Raw genomic sequence first — 15,286 nt, 5'->3', positions numbered from 1 at the left:
CCTGAACCTGAGCGAGATCAGAACAGATGAGGAATCCGAAAGACTGCTCTTGACGCCCTATGGAATGTGAGAAAGATGACACATACTTACTTTGGGCTCAGCGTTTGAGCCAAGCGTTCAAACTGCGTGATTAGTCTTTCTTGTGTCTCTTTTTGTTCCCGTCGCTCCTGCTCGAACTGCGCACGTAGTCGCTCTTCTCGTTGCTTCTGCTCCTCTCGTTCCCTCTGAAACTGCGCATGTAGCTTCTCTTCTTGCTCGAGCCGCTCCCGCCGTTCTTGCTCCAGCTGTGCATGTAATTTCTCTTCCCTCCCTTTTTGCTCCTGCCTTTCTCGCTCGAGCCGCTCCACCTGCTTCTGTACACTCTGTACCATAGCCCGTATTTCTGGTTGTAGGCCCCGAGATCGTACTGCCATGTTCCGACGGGCGGTAGACTCTTCTTCTTCCGAGCCAGGAACGGATTGTACCTCCGTGGTAGCGTCAAGATCAACAGGCGATGAGATATCTTGTGGCTCAGGGATCCGTTCCAACATGTCCATCACACGTGCGATATGACTCGGAAGAAATATGTCATCTAAATTATAAACAAAGCGATAACAGGTCCATTTGTCGGCATCCGTCCAGATATCAAATTTCCCAATCCGCCAGCGATAGTATGATACTTTGTCGTCTTCTATTTCAGGATAATGGCCATAAATGCGAACTATATCCCCGTCATGTGAAATTGAGAATGCCAAAATTCGCCGGTGCAATATCTCAACGCAGCCAGCCATTCGGGACAGATGAACGAGACCGCGAAGGGCAACGCAGGCACTATGCATATTTTGTCTATCGGCAATGTCGAGAGCCTGCTGGTTGGACTTAACTTCTCCCACTAGGTAAGGGAAGTAGATTTCCTCCCTAGCAGTGTATAGGGACTTCTCATTTGGCTGTACCCCAAGCTTCTTCCGCTGACTTTCATTGAACGTTGACCATCGGAGGCCACGGGTGTGGTCCGGTTGTGGCTTCGGCCCATAGATGGGCTCGGCTTTTATCCAAGGGTCATTATATCCATCAATGACATTCTTCAGAGACAGCCTGCCTCTGATGAACTGATTTTCCGCGGACGGCATGAGCATCGGATGCAGATCAATAAGAAGACGCATTTCCGATCGATCCTGCAGAGCATCGTGAAATGCATCGAAATGTTCACTTTGAAACATTGTTTCCTGTGGAACTTCGATTTCCTGCTGGAGCAGTTGCTTGCACAACTCAATATCTTCTTGAGCTGGCCCAGTAGCGGAATTCCGCATGTAACAATTCTTTGTTTCTAAGATTGTCGCGTAATTGGTGTCTCTATACGCTGAAGATCTCGCGTCTCTCGATGAAGACCTACTTCGGGATCCCTCTGATGGGCCCGAAGATTCGCGGTCGCGATCGGATGAAACGGAGCGCGAACGCTTTGATGGAGGTCGTTCCATGGGGTCAAAATCGGTCGCCGCCAGCGGGATCCAATTGAATATCCTATTATGTATGGAGTCTTCTTGGTCTGTCTCTCGTATGGCATTCGATCGAGAAACAGCGGCCGGTATATCCTTTACGCATTTCGTTAGTCAGGGATACCACCACCAGGGGCCTGGATGAATAGACCTGCGTTCTACAAGGTATGGACACCGGTGAAGGCGGCTTGTTCTCTAGTTGAATCTGCCGCCGCTTGTTCGAAGGATCCTCCCTGGCAGAAATCAGCCGCTTCATCTTGGTGGGCCGGTATCTTAATCATGGCCTTTAAACCGGGCGCATGTCGGGCAGATACGATGATGATGTGGCAGACGGCGGAGTTTTTCCGTGCCTGTCAGGTGATCGACACATGGAAAACAATAACCCTAGTTCTTTCAACGTATGAGTGTCGTAGATTCTGAAGAAAAATAAATACCTTCTTGGTAAGTAGGCTCGAAAACAAGCTAAACTTCAAAAGCTATCGGAAGGTCAAGGAAAGAGAATGGGAAGGCCCAATATTCATGGTAGTCCCAGTTGATAGTAGTAGTTCTCGTGGAGCTATGCGCTAGGCCGGCGCCTAGCTCCCCCGGGACTTTTGGACATCAAGTACACAAGCCGTACCTGGCACCTAGACCTCCTAATTTGGCATTTATTGGGGCAATGTACTCGGTACTATACCAATTAAACTGATATTTGTAGGTCTCCTTAAAATATACATGAGTTCTAATTCACAGCGATCAGCACCAATCTGGTCGTTCTGCCTAGGTATGGTACAGAAACCTCCCAGTAATATGCCCAAGAGTTCAGGGTCACGACAACCCAGACATTTTCGGGTATGACACAAAGTCTGGAGGGTAGCTCAAAGCAGAAATGAATCGCCCTTTTATGCGGTCGCACGTCGATACTGATACGAGTGTGGCAGTTGGTGAAGCTTTCCCACGACTGTTAGTTGATCGACATATCAAGGATGTGAAACAGTAACCCTAATTAGGATGACTATATCGATCTCAATGTCGTGAAATGGAAAGAAAAGCGGATATCCTCCTTGTAAGGAGGATCTAAAACCCACCAAAAGCAAAGGAAAGGTAGAAAGGGCTGGTATATATGGCTTGCCCAGGCTTTCACTATGAAGCCTGTCAAGTGATAGGGAAAGGTCCAAGTTAATTAATAGTCCTTGGTGCATTCTGAAGCTCTACCTAGGCACCCATATCTGGTAACTTTTCACTCATAACACAAATTACCTCATTGTGATCAACAATTAGGGTATTGTCAGTGCTATGGTGATGTATTTGATATTTTCTTCCTTGCTAACACAAGTTAATGAATAGCTCAGTGAATATTTTCATACCGACCCACATCATTCCTCCTACTCTCGTTTATTTAGCTATCTACATCCTTGTAAGCAATATCTTGAACCAGTCAACCACACCTCACTTGGCGTCTTGTATTTCTTCTCACCTTTTGATCGAATATCCTCGTAGCACACAGCAAAAGCTGGTGCTAATTCTGTGATTACGACACCTGTGTGGTACACAGCAGAAGCTGGTACCAATCTCCTCGTTACAACACCTACATGGTAAACAGCAGCATTACCGTCTCTTTCTACCTTATCCGTCATATCCTACGCCACCATGACCTCCCTGAAGCCTTTACATGCGTATAACCTAAGGAGCGAACATCCAAAGCGGCTTCAGGACTTTGCATCAGACCTCAAGAAGGCCTTGGATGCTGTGACCCCGACTACCCATGGATATTACCGCGATGTATCCGTATTGGCCCTTCATTGGCAGAACGATGAGATGAAAGTTGGTCGCCTCGAATCCGAACTCATGAATATCTTTGCGGGGGTTTACAACTTCAGGACTGAGAGTTATCAGATTCCAGTCACTGGGTCATATCCATCTTTGAATTACAAGCTCCTTTCATGGTCTACCTCCAGGGGAGGCGAACATACACTCAGAATAGTGCTGTATTCCGGACATGCAGGATATGCCGGTACAACGGATCTCCAATGGTTTCTAGCGTATGCGAAGCATCCCTCTGCCTCAGCTAACCGTTGCCTGGCTAATAATATTGATAGGGGGCGAGCCAATGCAAAGGGAGATCTTGTAGGACCTAGAATTGACTGGAGACGCATAAGTGGAGCAGTCGATAATATCGAAGGGGACGTTCTTTACATCTTCGACTGCTGCTCTGCTGCCTCAGTGGCCATGGGAACGGGTCCGGAGACCATTGCGGCTTCGGGATGGGAGCAAGCGGCAACGGATAGCCTACGTTTTTCGTTCACCCAAGCCCTCATAGACACCCTCAACGACTTGAGAGGGGCACCTGAGACTGCTGTCGGGATCTATGCTCGGCTTTTCCGAAACGCATACCAGAATCAGATAGGTGCTTGCCCTATACATGTACCGAAGAAAGGGTCGCCAAGTATCACTCTCCAGAAACTGGAACCGAGAGAGGTGCAGAGACTACAGGCCTTGAAGGCCCCTGGATCTAACAGGGTGCTTATCAGTGTGAAGACTCGTGATGAGATCTCGGAGCTGGATCTGAAATCATGGACCAAGTGGCTCACGACAAACATCCCGGCTGGCGTCTTGAATGTAGATGTCAAGATTGAGGCCGCCTTCCAGGGCTCAGGTCTAGTACTTGTCACGATGCCTGTAGAGTTGTGGACAATGCTTCCGGCAGATGACAGCGCCTATCGCTTTATCGCCCATGTGGCATCAAATAATACTCTGCCACGGTTGACCCAAGGTCTCCCTATACGCCCTGCGCCTCCCTCTGGGCCAGAAAACCAGCCTTTTCATCGTCAGGGAAAGTGAATAGGCTGGTATAATTGCTTTATGTACTGGCTTCGCTCCCCGCCCTTTGTGCTCTATACTTCTTTGTTTTATCTTGGCTTTCGTCTGTTTTCCCTTTGTTCCCTCTGATATCCGATTTTGGTATTCTAAAACCAGACCGCTATCGAGAGGAAACCTTCCATTAGCCAATGCCGCATGGATAGTGCAATAATTCTTAGGTGATTAAAGCATTTACTGGCGTGAAGCCCAATACTTCAATCCACTCTCTTTCTGGCTGAAATATGTACAAAATAGATCTCTCTAAGAGTGATTGATATCCAATAGGGAAGTCACATTCTCCCCTTTGGATGAGCACGGACGAGCCTCCGAAGGCTCTTATGGCCGATATATGGGTGTAATACTACAAGGTATATACATTAGGCTGGTCCCTTAAGCCCCTGCCTAGCATGTTCGAGTAGTAAATCACACACCTTCAGCCTTTTAGTAAACTCCCACTTGTCAGGTTTTTAAATGCTTTCGGCCTCCATTCCTACACTTTCCTCTCCGGATTTCCGTTTGCGCACCTGTCGTTCCTCATGTTCTGTCTTCACACTGTGGCGCATGTGCCTGTGAGCTGTATACTAACATCTGCACTATGTGGATAAAATACAGTCCACTTCAAAACGTGTCAACGTGGTCGTTGGCCTGGGCCGGTTTCTCGAGCAATAGCGCTTCTCGGCCACGTTCCGTCTAGAGTTGTATATACATACAACGCTTCCAGTAAAGGTCAAGACATATAGGCACCACGTCCTAAAAGGCCAATGCACCATTAGCCGAGGCATGATAAACCGTCTAGTCAGCTGGTATTACGTTTGTTTCGCAACACTATAGACAAGGGATCCCTATTCTGCATTGTATATGTAAGATATTGATTCCATCGATACCATAATAGGGTTGCAGGTATGAACACCGTCAAAACAAAACCCGCCAGTGTAGAACAGCTGTCGAAAAAGGACAGCCGTCGTCCAAGGGTTCGTATGAAAAGCAACACCAACCCGCTTATGCAGAAGAATGTTCCATCATCCGAAAGAACAAAGAGATGACATAATACCGTAATCCAATCGCATTTAACTTGCTGCTCTACCGCTGGGGCTCTCGTTCCTGAATCTCAATAGGATCGGTTATACGCCTTACACTGAGAGTTGATGTTCTAACCGCCATACCCATGCGCTTCTTGACTTAATAAAAAACTATATACGGATATTCTGCTGCAGCTGATCCATTTTCTCAATCACGCAAAATGGTTAACAAACTTGGGCGCGTCCAGTTGATGCCCTCAATGATTCCTAATTCGCCCAATTTCGACGTCGAAGATTCAGCTTTTTTCAGAAAATGGAGTCAGCTACCTTCACCAAAAGAGGTTCGTGCACAAGCCGAAGCTCAGTATCTTTTGGGAGTCAGTCCAGACAAGAGAAAGGTCTACTCGACCGCCCCTTTCGTAAGGCCACCGCCTGTACTATTCGAGAATATGAGACTGTTTGTCAAATGGGGGAGCGGCGTGAGTATATCAGAGGCTCAGTGTCTGTATGCTATCTGCCGATTTCTTCGAGACGATGTTCCAGTCCCTGAGGTATATGGTTGGCGTGTGGATGGAGACGAGAACTTCATTTACATGGAATATACAGAGGGACAAACTCTGGAAAAGGTGTGGGATGTAATGGAACCCGGTGATCGGGTTTCGATCTGCCAGGAACTTCGAACAATCCTTGATAATTTACGCCGACTTGAACAAGATTCATCCGATCCATTTATAGGTAAAGCACCTTTCCCAACCCTATATCCTGATTCTTTCTAGCCTATACCTAACTTTCCGTGCTCAGGCAACGTAGTACGCGAGCCTCTCTACGACAGAGCATTCCATATAAGTTACCTGTCAGAAGCCGGACCATTCGCTACAGTCCGTGATTTTCACGAATGGTTCACATTTCTCCCCCGACGGCGAATGTCGAATCCATACTCGGTCCCGGTCGAACCATTTCGCCATGACTTACCTGATAACAGTACGATTAAGTTCACTCATGGCGATCTCCACCGAAGCAACATCATTGTAACTCCGCTTCCCCCATATCGTACTCTAGCGATTGTCGATTGGGAGCAATCAGGCTGGCTACCTGCATATTGGGAGGCCCGCAAGGCACAGTATACTGCCGACAGGAGTAAAGAATGGTCTGTTCAGTATTTGCCGATGATTTTGGATCAGTATACAGGTACCTGGGATCCATGGGACTGGTATACGATGTCTACGGGATGCTAGACCCGGCAGTTCAAGAAATTGAGAATAAAAGTGCCACAGATATAGTGAACTAGGAATACCAAGGCACACAATCATAGTGTACGCTACTTTGCCAACATAGCATAGGCGTAGTCTTAGGGTGTTTTTAACAACCGCAAGAGCACTACGTCCAACCATGCCCTGTTCGACAAGCCCTTCGTCGTAATCACATATCCAGCCTTGACAATTAGGAGCCGGTATCAGAGCTTGGTTAGAAGTTGCTGTACTCCGATCGTCAACAGCCTGGTCTTATTTGCACCTGGACCGTTCTTTGGTAGTGCTACACAACAAGCCATTACGTACGTATTACAGAAATGATGCAAAAAGCGACAAGTCTTACAAAAAAACACTCCCCATTGAGTCGGACTGTAAGGGAACTAGTAAACTAATAAACTAGACATTATCCCAAGGCACTGAGCAAGTCATAGTAACAACTTGCGTGCCCCAGCGATGTCTTATTCCCTCAGACATGATTCCCATCCGCATCATACTTGATCTCTTTTCCCGGATTAGAAGGAGAGACCAGCCCCAGCTGCTGCAGAGCAGTCAAAGCTTGCTCTTCACCAATCTCATCCACAATCTTGCCATTCTCTAATGTGAAAATAGTTGTTCCTGAGAAATAAACCTCTCTCCCAGTATTTGCCTTGTCGAGCTTGCCAACTGCAAGGTCATCGAATGCCCGACCGGTATGCTTGCCACCCCCAATCCAGCGACCAACGACATAGTCGCCCTCTGCAATGAGCGGGAACTTGTAGGCGTGGAAGGAAATATTCGGAAACGCCTATCGAGCATGGAATATTAGGCCTTGTTATGTCTGCATCTTTAGGATATTGGCCAGGTTACTTACCTCGCGGAATTCGAGTAGCATTTTCTTCGCCGCTTCTTTACCACGCCGGGGTCCATGCATGGGATAATCGATGACAAAGTTATCGGCACACACCTCGTCCACAATGGAGGCGTTGCCCTTGCCCCAGTACTCTTCGAAGTACCTTTGCACTACCGCCTTGTTCTTCTCCTGGAGGGTGGACATGGCTGCTGATTGGATGTTTGTAGAGTGAAGATGTGCGACTGAACACTGGCAGTTGTGAAAGTGATTGGAAGTATACATGTTTAGGTGGCTACTGGGTGGTCTTCTTATAGATATGCGTGGGCCCTAAGCTGGCTTCCAGGCATCGCAAAGCTTTGCTACTGAACTACCCAATGGCGTCTGAAAAAGGTATGGAACGTGCTCATAGGATGATTTAAAATTGGCAAATGAGGCAAAGACCTAGCTGCAAGAGCCGACTGGCAGCAAAGATGAGTGGTCGTCGACACGATAGGGTTCCGCTGAAGGTGCCAGAAAGACTGCTCCAGCGGAACGATGATGTTGTGATTGGCTACTTCCAGGACAATGTCCACAGCAGCAATCTCACAACCAACTATGATTTGACATAACTGCACAACGCCTATGTTCTCACGGGCAGTCTGAAAATCCTTGGAAGAGTCACGCCTACATATACACCCTACCATTCATCGACTTGCTTAGCTCGGGCGATATTTCGTCGATTCAATTCAACATGCCGGAATTTACCGCTTTCAAAGGCTCACCGAATGGGGAGGTCGTCGAATGTCGCGTTCAGCATCCTGACCCGAAGGAGAACGAAGTACTCGTCCAGATCACTCATTCCGGTCTTTGTGGAACCGACGAACACTACAAATGTGCCGACATTGTGCTCGGACATGAAGGGGCTGGGGTTGTCAAAGCAATCGGCAGCAAAGTGACTTTGCTGAAGATGTAGGCGTGCAGCGAATTTTCCTCTTCTATTCTCTACTGAGAGCGTAACTAACCTTTTATGAAAACAGAGGAGACCGTGTAGGCTGGGGATACGGACACGGCAGCTGTCGCCAATGCAAGTACTGTCTGCGCGGCGAGGAGCTATACTGCAATGAACGACAGATCTACGGCGAAAGCAACACCAACCAAGGATCCTTTGCAGAGGCAGCTATCTGGCCGGAAGACTTCCTGTCTAAAATCCCCGATGAAATATCCAACGTCGAAGCCGCTCCCTTGATGTGCGCCGGAAGTGCCGTGTTCTCGCCACTGCGTAAATTCCGCGTTGCGCCGACCGAGCGCGTGGGCGTGATTGGGGTCGGTGGCCTAGGACATCTTGCGATTCAGTTCGCTGCCAAAATGGGCTGTCAAGTGGCGGTGTTGTCCAGAACAGAGTCTAAACGGGCTGAAGCGTTCGCCCTCGGGGCCTCTGAGTTCCATGTTTTCTCGGATTCCCCTCCCGTGCTGGAGCCTCTGGATCATCTGCTTGTCACGTCGTCGAAGCAGCCGAACTGGGATGCTGTTTTCCAGATCATGGCTCCCGGGGGCACCATCTATGCTCTTACGGTTGATATGCATGAGATGAAGGTCCCGTATCTGCCATTGGTTATGAAGGCTCTGCGCATTCAGGGAAGTCTCCCTGCGACGCGGGGTAGCCAACGCGAAATGTTAGATTTCGCTGCCCGTCACTGTATACAGCCTATCATGATGACATTCCCGTTAAGCAAAAGCGGAATTGAGATGGCGATGGAGACACTTCGGGAAGGAAGAATGAGATACAGAGGTGTTTTGGTCCATGGCTCGTAAATATCAGACGGCGAAGCTATAGAACTGGTTCTACTAGGTGGTGAGACGCTATTGTATCGAGGGACAGATGTTTGATCCCGGGGGGCCACCCCCTCGAGGCATAGGATGCCGCCAAAGAGTTTAGTATAACGACTATCTTGTATTAGCCTTCATCCAAAGGGTCTGTCTTGTAGCAGGGAATCAATGTCGACAAGCTCAAAAAGCCAATCATGGCAAGAAGGTTATTACTAGTAAGCTACTAATTCGTATTATCGGTCATGGTTCCGGACCCTTATCTGATTCGGTTTAGTTCTAGGGCTTCCGAAGCTAGAACCAAAGGCAGGGTATATCCAAATAATAGTTTGATAGAAACAGTAGTTCGTTAAGTAGTAAACTAATTATTAAAAAAAAAATGATCCAAGAATAAAGCATCGTCTTTTCCGATTCTGAGCCGATAATATTATGTATTTTTAGATTATTCTTATAGCTGAGAACAAAATCAAAAGCAAGTAACAACTTTTTGTCTGAGCTAGTCATTTAGTGCTGCAACCTATACAGAGTAGTGAAATTGGAATTTGGAACACTACGGTCAATGTGGTTAGACCATCCAGGCCAACATTCAGGCAGCCACTAGGCAATCGCCCACCTCATGACACTAAGGTACCCTAGCCTCTGGCAGAGGAAAGTTCAGGGGACGATGCAAAATTATAAGATTGCCATTTCCCGACCATTAAAGAATGCCAGCAACATCATTCAAATCAGTTACTCACCATGGCACGCCGTGTCCCATATCGACATATCAGCAGTTCCGGCCACGCGATTACCAAAGCACATCGCGAGTCTCAAGACGAGTTACACATAGGTAAGCCGGGTATTCCGGCAATGCCAGAAATAGACTAAATATGAAACTGATCCGCGCAGTTGATCGACTCCTGGAGCCCCAGACGATCGTCCACTTTCTAGAATGCTGTCACGGAGCTCCACTGCCCAATGGGAAGCAGTCGACGCTACCCCGACTAACACCGGAGGAGATCCGCAGCCTGTCCACTCGCCCGGAGGCTGAACCCAATGGCGAGCCCTTTCTGGAACGCGTGATGAAGAGAATCGGGTCCAGGGAGGACGGCGATCGGCTTTGCCTTGTGGGGAAGAATATCCACTCGGCCAAAAGCCGGGCCTGGGAGGGCATCATCCCGCTTTCGGAGCAGCGGTGGCGTGAAAAGGGTCTTGACCATTTTTCGAATTTTCGGGTCGCATCTCAGTATCTGTCTTCCGTGCTGGCGGTCTTTGAGTATCTGAATAAGCCGCAGGTGGCGCAGAATCTTCGGGACACGTTTAACCTGATCTATGCGCATTGGGAGGAGTGTGATGGGGTTTTGAATGACCGGCGTCGCCGGCTGGAACAGGAGCCTGTCAGCATGGCTAAGCGGTGGACTGAGTTTATCGCGGCTCATTATGAGATGATGACGGAGCGTGCGCACCGCTGGGTCATCTCGCATGTGAATACGTTGCGCGCACCCCTTCTCGAGGGCTTGTTGTCGCATCGTCCGATGGATGAGGATGTCGTGGATAGGGTGCAGTGGAAGATGACGGATGCCTTGCATGTGCTCATGGAGATCTCGGCTGTCGCAGATTACACGATCATGATACCGATGCATGGGTACAAGGGGTATACCCCATCTCCGATTGAGACGGGTATTCCGCCAGGGCTGAGATCACCCGATTATGAGAAGCGAGGTAAAGAACATCAGCAGAGGCTGAAGCTTGTCAGTCGCATGACCATGTTTCAGCAGATACGTACCGCATCTCGGGGTGTGCATGAAGGCATGGGATCACCAGAATCACTCCATCGGACCGCTCTGCAGCAGATCGAGAGCCAGATCAAGGTCCGACGGGAAACAAGGGGCGAGCCTATAGAGCCAGTACCGCGTGAGCCGTGGATTGCGAAAAGTCTGGCTAGGCTGGACACATCTGAGATGGATCCTGTTGGCGGTTTTGGACTTGCCATATACCGTCTAACCTATAAGCAAAATGACGCTGAATGGGCGGGGTTTTTGGGAAAGTTCGAGACGCATGTGGCCGATTGGGGTCGGGGTCAAACCGGTTCCAACGCCATTAAACCGCTTCTGAAGCTGCATTGGCTGGAAGGAAAGGCCCTGGAGATCCCTGAGGGGGACATTGACGCGGCGAAGATGTGAGTATGGTGTTCATTATTGACCTCAGGGATAGCAGCATTGACCGGGCAAATTTCTTTAGGCATTTCAACGATCATGCGATTTCCTCGTTCGAGGACAAGCACCGTGTCAACAAAAGCACATTTCTGGTCATTGATGATGCTTGCGTTGCTTCCTACATGGGCGATTCATACTCGGCTGCCACCGAATTTATCCCTTCCGGTGATCATTCAGGGTTCGTCCTCGCAGTTGATGCTCACTATGATCCAAAGGAAGGCATTGAACGCCCCGATGAATCTCCTGGTTACTACGGACAAATGCGCATTCTTGGTAATCTAATCTGGGGAGATCTTTATGCAATGCTGTCATCCCAGTCCGCTTTATTAGAGGACCTCTGGCCTCTGGCCATCAACCACCCAAACGGGGTCTACACTGGTCCTACTGTCCCCTTGCAGGTCAAGTGCTGGAAAGTCCAGAACGGGATGCGATCCACTTTGGTCCGCAAGGTTTTAGAGTACGCGGAAACAAAGATGAACAGAACAGCATCATCACGACCAGTCCCACCCTCAGGAAATACACGAAGTGAGCCGGATGCCACCATTCGGGCTTACCTGCTACGACAGTTCGCTCAGGATATGCGCCGCGAAGGTAACGTACACCACGCAGTATTAGCCGAAGAAGCCATCAATTTGCAGCCTGACGAAGAGCCGGACTGGGAGAGAATCCAGCGGCGTCTGGACGCTGAGCCCGAAACAGGAAATGAGACGGGGTCGAATACGCGGGATAGAAGGGGTCCCGATAATCAGTGTGCGCCTCAATAGACTTATGTCAAAACCAACCTGTAAATAGACCTAGACAAAGCTACTCGCTATTTATCCAACGTCAGTTGTGCTCATATGGGCTGCATTCTTGGTTTATACATTTGCTTCCATTATTACTGAACCCTGAATGCTCTGTGAATCCCGGAGCATATCCCGTTAAAACATATCGAGTATTCTCTAGTCATCCTCCATATTCCTATCCGATGCATCAAGCCCTGTCCTATAGCTGTGCTTCCCGAATCGCTGGACCTAAAGGGCTCTTGAAGCCTTCGAAGGCTTTAGCTTTTATGTCAGCCAAATAGGCCCTAAACGTCCCCAGACCCCCAAAGTAAAACGACACCCCCACAGCCTTCCCAGCGACATTCTTCCCCAATAACCAAGAAGGAACCTTCTCAAACACTGTTCCCGCTATGGAGGACCTACTGCGTTCTGTCCATGCACGCTCGGCCTCTTCTAAGGCTTCGATTTCGCACGGACGTCCCGTCTGCTTGGATATCTCCTCGGCGCGTCGGACCAAATCCATAATAAATTCGGTGTTAGTCTCCCCTGACGTAGGAATATTGGCAAACGCCATGTGCGGCCCATTGACGAGAAGGAGGTTTGGGAACCCATGCACAGACATTCCTACGTACGTGCTTGGGCCTGTGGGTTTCCAAAGATCATATAAGTTTTTCCCATCCCGGCCCCGAATGTCAACCATCGCATAGGTGCCATCTACGGCATCAAACCCGGTCGCAAAGATAATGACATCGAGCTCGTGGGTCGTGCCATCAGCCATGCGGATGCCGCTAGGCGTAGCCTCCGCAATAGGATTCTTCTTGAGATCCACCGCAAAGACATTCTCCTTGTTGAACTTCTCGTAGAACCCATCATCACACAGGGTCGCCGGCCATAGAGTTCCTTCGGTGTCAGGACGTCTCGCTTCTGCGGATCCTGGACAATACCGGCGATCTTCTTGCGCAGAAACCGACATACTTCCTCATTTGCAGCTTCATTCGTGGCAATATCCGAAAAACCGCCAAACATGAACTGGAAGGCGTTCCCCAGCTGCCACAGCCGCTCCAGTAGCTCCTCGCGGTCTTCCGGCGACAGTGACATGAACTGTCTCGTAGACTCTGGCGTCCCCATAGCAAAGGTGGACGTGCGGGCGTCGGTGATGATTGCTGGATAATTTTTGTTGACCAGGGCGCGTTCCTCCGGCGTAACATCCCGATTCCCGCTGGGAACGGTATACTGCGGGCGTCGGACGAATACATGAAGAGATTTAACCTTGTCCGCGATGGCCGTCACGACCTGCACGCCCGATGATCCTACGCCGACAACACCCACACGCTTGTTCTCGAGGTCCACGCCTGGGTTCCACGCCGAGGTGTGGTTGATTTTTCCCTTGAATTTGTCCATCCCGGGGATATCGGGGTAGTGGGCTTTAACTAGGAGTCCAAGCGCTGTGAAGAGGTATCGCACATGGAAGACGTCGCCTGTTTCGCACTGGACCTTCCAGGTCTTGGTCGTGTCGTTCCACGCCGCGCTTTGCATCTTAGTGTTGAACTGCATGTGTTTGCGGAGGTCGTATCTCTCCACGACGTGACGGAGATACTCCAAGATCTCGGGCTGCGTGAGATACCATTTTTTCCAGGGGTAGCTTTGCAGAAGCTCGTGGTCAAATAGGAATCGATACAGATGACTCCACGTATCGCTTAAGGCACCAGGATATCGGTTCCAGTACCAAGTCCCACCGACATCACCGGCCGCATCGATGGCTTTCACATTCAGACCCTCCTTGAGAAGGGAATAGAGGGTGTAGATTCCACCAAAACCAGTCCCAACGACAAGCGCATCCAAATGGTGTTCCCGAGCCATAATTCTATCGCTACGTGCCAGCCGTCAGCAAGCTTGAGAAAAGAATCAGCCAGTACACAACAGGTGGTCCCTCCCTGCAATTTATTCAATATATAATCCCTGCACTTACTCCCCATTGATGTATAAGCAGTCCCACCGATATCCACCCGATTCTGCTGGATGCGTGATCATACAGCACAACCCCTGCACGCCGACCAGAAGATGTTTCAAAATGACACCCGGTGCCCAGAAACATCCGCCCTCAAGACGCGCGATGAGGAAAGTGGTTCACTTAGATCAGCCAATGAGCAAGAGCGATCCGTAGTCGCGTTGCTCTTGTCCAATGTCTCCTTCTCATCATCCCTGTCTGATCCCTGCTCTTCACACGCGGTGGATATGTTGCTGTGGATATGCAATGTTACGTCGATGGGTCCAACCCCTCACCTTACCTTCTCATTTTATCGGTTAATGTAGCTTCCGAGGTCAGCATACGAGGACCACATGTATAAGACTCCTATTATGAACATGGCTTGGAATATGCTTTGGGGGCGTTTGGCAGTGTTGTGACAAGTGCGCTGATGAACAAACTCCAATTTGCCACGAGGCGAGGGGAGAATGCATATGCCAAAGATGTCGATTCGCGTCCGGCGGTTACTTGATCGGTTTACCCTGCATAGGTTTAATGTAGGTGGCTTTTTCGACACTGTGAAACAAAAGTGGGGAGCATGGCGAAGAAGAAAAAAAAGAGAGAGAGAAAAAGGAAAAAGTAAGAACGATTCCCAAGGCAGGAGAAGGAGCCTTTGAGTGATAAAGTGTTGAGTAAAGAGACCTATACAGGCCATCCACGACCAACACTGTGTGATCATTGATAAAAGATGAGACCTAAAAGCTAAGCTCTTACACTCTTTGGTTCCTCGGCGCCACCCGTGACCATGTGCTGAAAAGCTGATTGGGGCCGGGCCGCCAATCTTGGTGAACAACTGTAGCGGTGAAGGAAACCCTACAACCATCGTCACATCATGACTGTTAGATGCCACATCCCACTTTGATTCCATTCGGAAAGGCTTGTACGGAGCAAGTAATCATACTATGCTTACTACCTAGGGGGACAGATTCTCGGGCTGACTATAGAAGACATCAACAAAATATGCCCAGTCGAGTCCGTTGAGGCCTAGAATCAGACCCTAAAAGCGAAGGCGCGGGAACTGGCCCTCTGCCATCGCTACCTTGGCAGTATTCTTTCTTATACAGGATAGAAGATACTACTTTGTACC

General features: G+C 49.2%; 7 protein-coding genes across 7 annotated transcripts; 4 read left to right on the top strand and 3 right to left on the bottom strand.

Annotated features, from left to right (window-relative positions):
• Positions 1 to 86: 86 nt before the first annotated feature.
• On the bottom strand, positions 87 to 1,731 carry ABOM_002869 (uncharacterized protein; the record flags this gene model as incomplete). Its single annotated transcript, XM_022529999.1, has 2 exons — positions 87 to 1,571; positions 1,627 to 1,731. 2 exons carry the CDS (start codon positions 1,729 to 1,731, stop codon positions 87 to 89), a joined length of 1,590 nt encoding a protein of 529 aa, XP_022391846.1.
• A 1,373-nt stretch (positions 1,732 to 3,104) lies between these two features.
• On the top strand, positions 3,105 to 4,295 carry ABOM_002868 (uncharacterized protein; the record flags this gene model as incomplete). Its single annotated transcript, XM_022529998.1, has 2 exons — positions 3,105 to 3,496; positions 3,554 to 4,295. 2 exons carry the CDS (start codon positions 3,105 to 3,107, stop codon positions 4,293 to 4,295), a joined length of 1,134 nt encoding a protein of 377 aa, XP_022391782.1.
• Positions 4,296 to 5,553: 1,258 nt separating this feature from the next.
• Positions 5,554 to 6,567, top strand: ABOM_002867 (uncharacterized protein; the record flags this gene model as incomplete). The annotated part of the gene is made up of 2 exons (XM_022529997.1): positions 5,554 to 6,067; positions 6,134 to 6,567. 2 exons carry the CDS (start codon positions 5,554 to 5,556, stop codon positions 6,565 to 6,567), a joined length of 948 nt encoding a protein of 315 aa, XP_022391849.1.
• A 481-nt stretch (positions 6,568 to 7,048) lies between these two features.
• Positions 7,049 to 7,615, bottom strand: ABOM_002866 (ester cyclase; the record flags this gene model as incomplete). The annotated part of the gene is made up of 2 exons (XM_022529996.1): positions 7,049 to 7,366; positions 7,433 to 7,615. 2 exons carry the CDS (start codon positions 7,613 to 7,615, stop codon positions 7,049 to 7,051), a joined length of 501 nt encoding a protein of 166 aa, XP_022391850.1.
• Positions 7,616 to 8,141: 526 nt separating this feature from the next.
• ABOM_002865 (NAD(P)-dependent alcohol dehydrogenase) lies at positions 8,142 to 9,202 on the top strand (the record flags this gene model as incomplete). Its single annotated transcript, XM_022529995.1, has 2 exons — positions 8,142 to 8,359; positions 8,428 to 9,202. 2 exons carry the CDS (start codon positions 8,142 to 8,144, stop codon positions 9,200 to 9,202), a joined length of 993 nt encoding a protein of 330 aa, XP_022391851.1.
• A 750-nt stretch (positions 9,203 to 9,952) lies between these two features.
• On the top strand, positions 9,953 to 12,173 carry ABOM_002864 (uncharacterized protein; the record flags this gene model as incomplete). The annotated part of the gene is made up of 3 exons (XM_022529994.1): positions 9,953 to 10,043; positions 10,103 to 11,372; positions 11,435 to 12,173. The coding sequence occupies 3 exons, from the start codon at positions 9,953 to 9,955 to the stop codon at positions 12,171 to 12,173; spliced, it is 2,100 nt and encodes a 699-aa protein (XP_022391852.1).
• A 220-nt stretch (positions 12,174 to 12,393) lies between these two features.
• ABOM_002863 (flavin-containing monooxygenase) lies at positions 12,394 to 14,033 on the bottom strand (the record flags this gene model as incomplete). Its single annotated transcript, XM_022529993.1, has 2 exons — positions 12,394 to 13,073; positions 13,118 to 14,033. The coding sequence occupies 2 exons, from the start codon at positions 14,031 to 14,033 to the stop codon at positions 12,394 to 12,396; spliced, it is 1,596 nt and encodes a 531-aa protein (XP_022391847.1).
• Between the last annotated feature and the right edge of the window lie 1,253 nt (positions 14,034 to 15,286).

Source organism: Aspergillus bombycis (assembly GCF_001792695.1).
Source record: "Aspergillus bombycis strain NRRL26010 chromosome Unknown contig00018, whole genome shotgun sequence".
Classification (NCBI taxonomy): Eukaryota; Fungi; Ascomycota; class Eurotiomycetes; order Eurotiales; family Aspergillaceae; genus Aspergillus; species Aspergillus bombycis.
The sequence above is the reverse complement of the archived record's forward strand: the minus strand, read 5'-3'. Positions and strand labels throughout refer to the sequence as shown.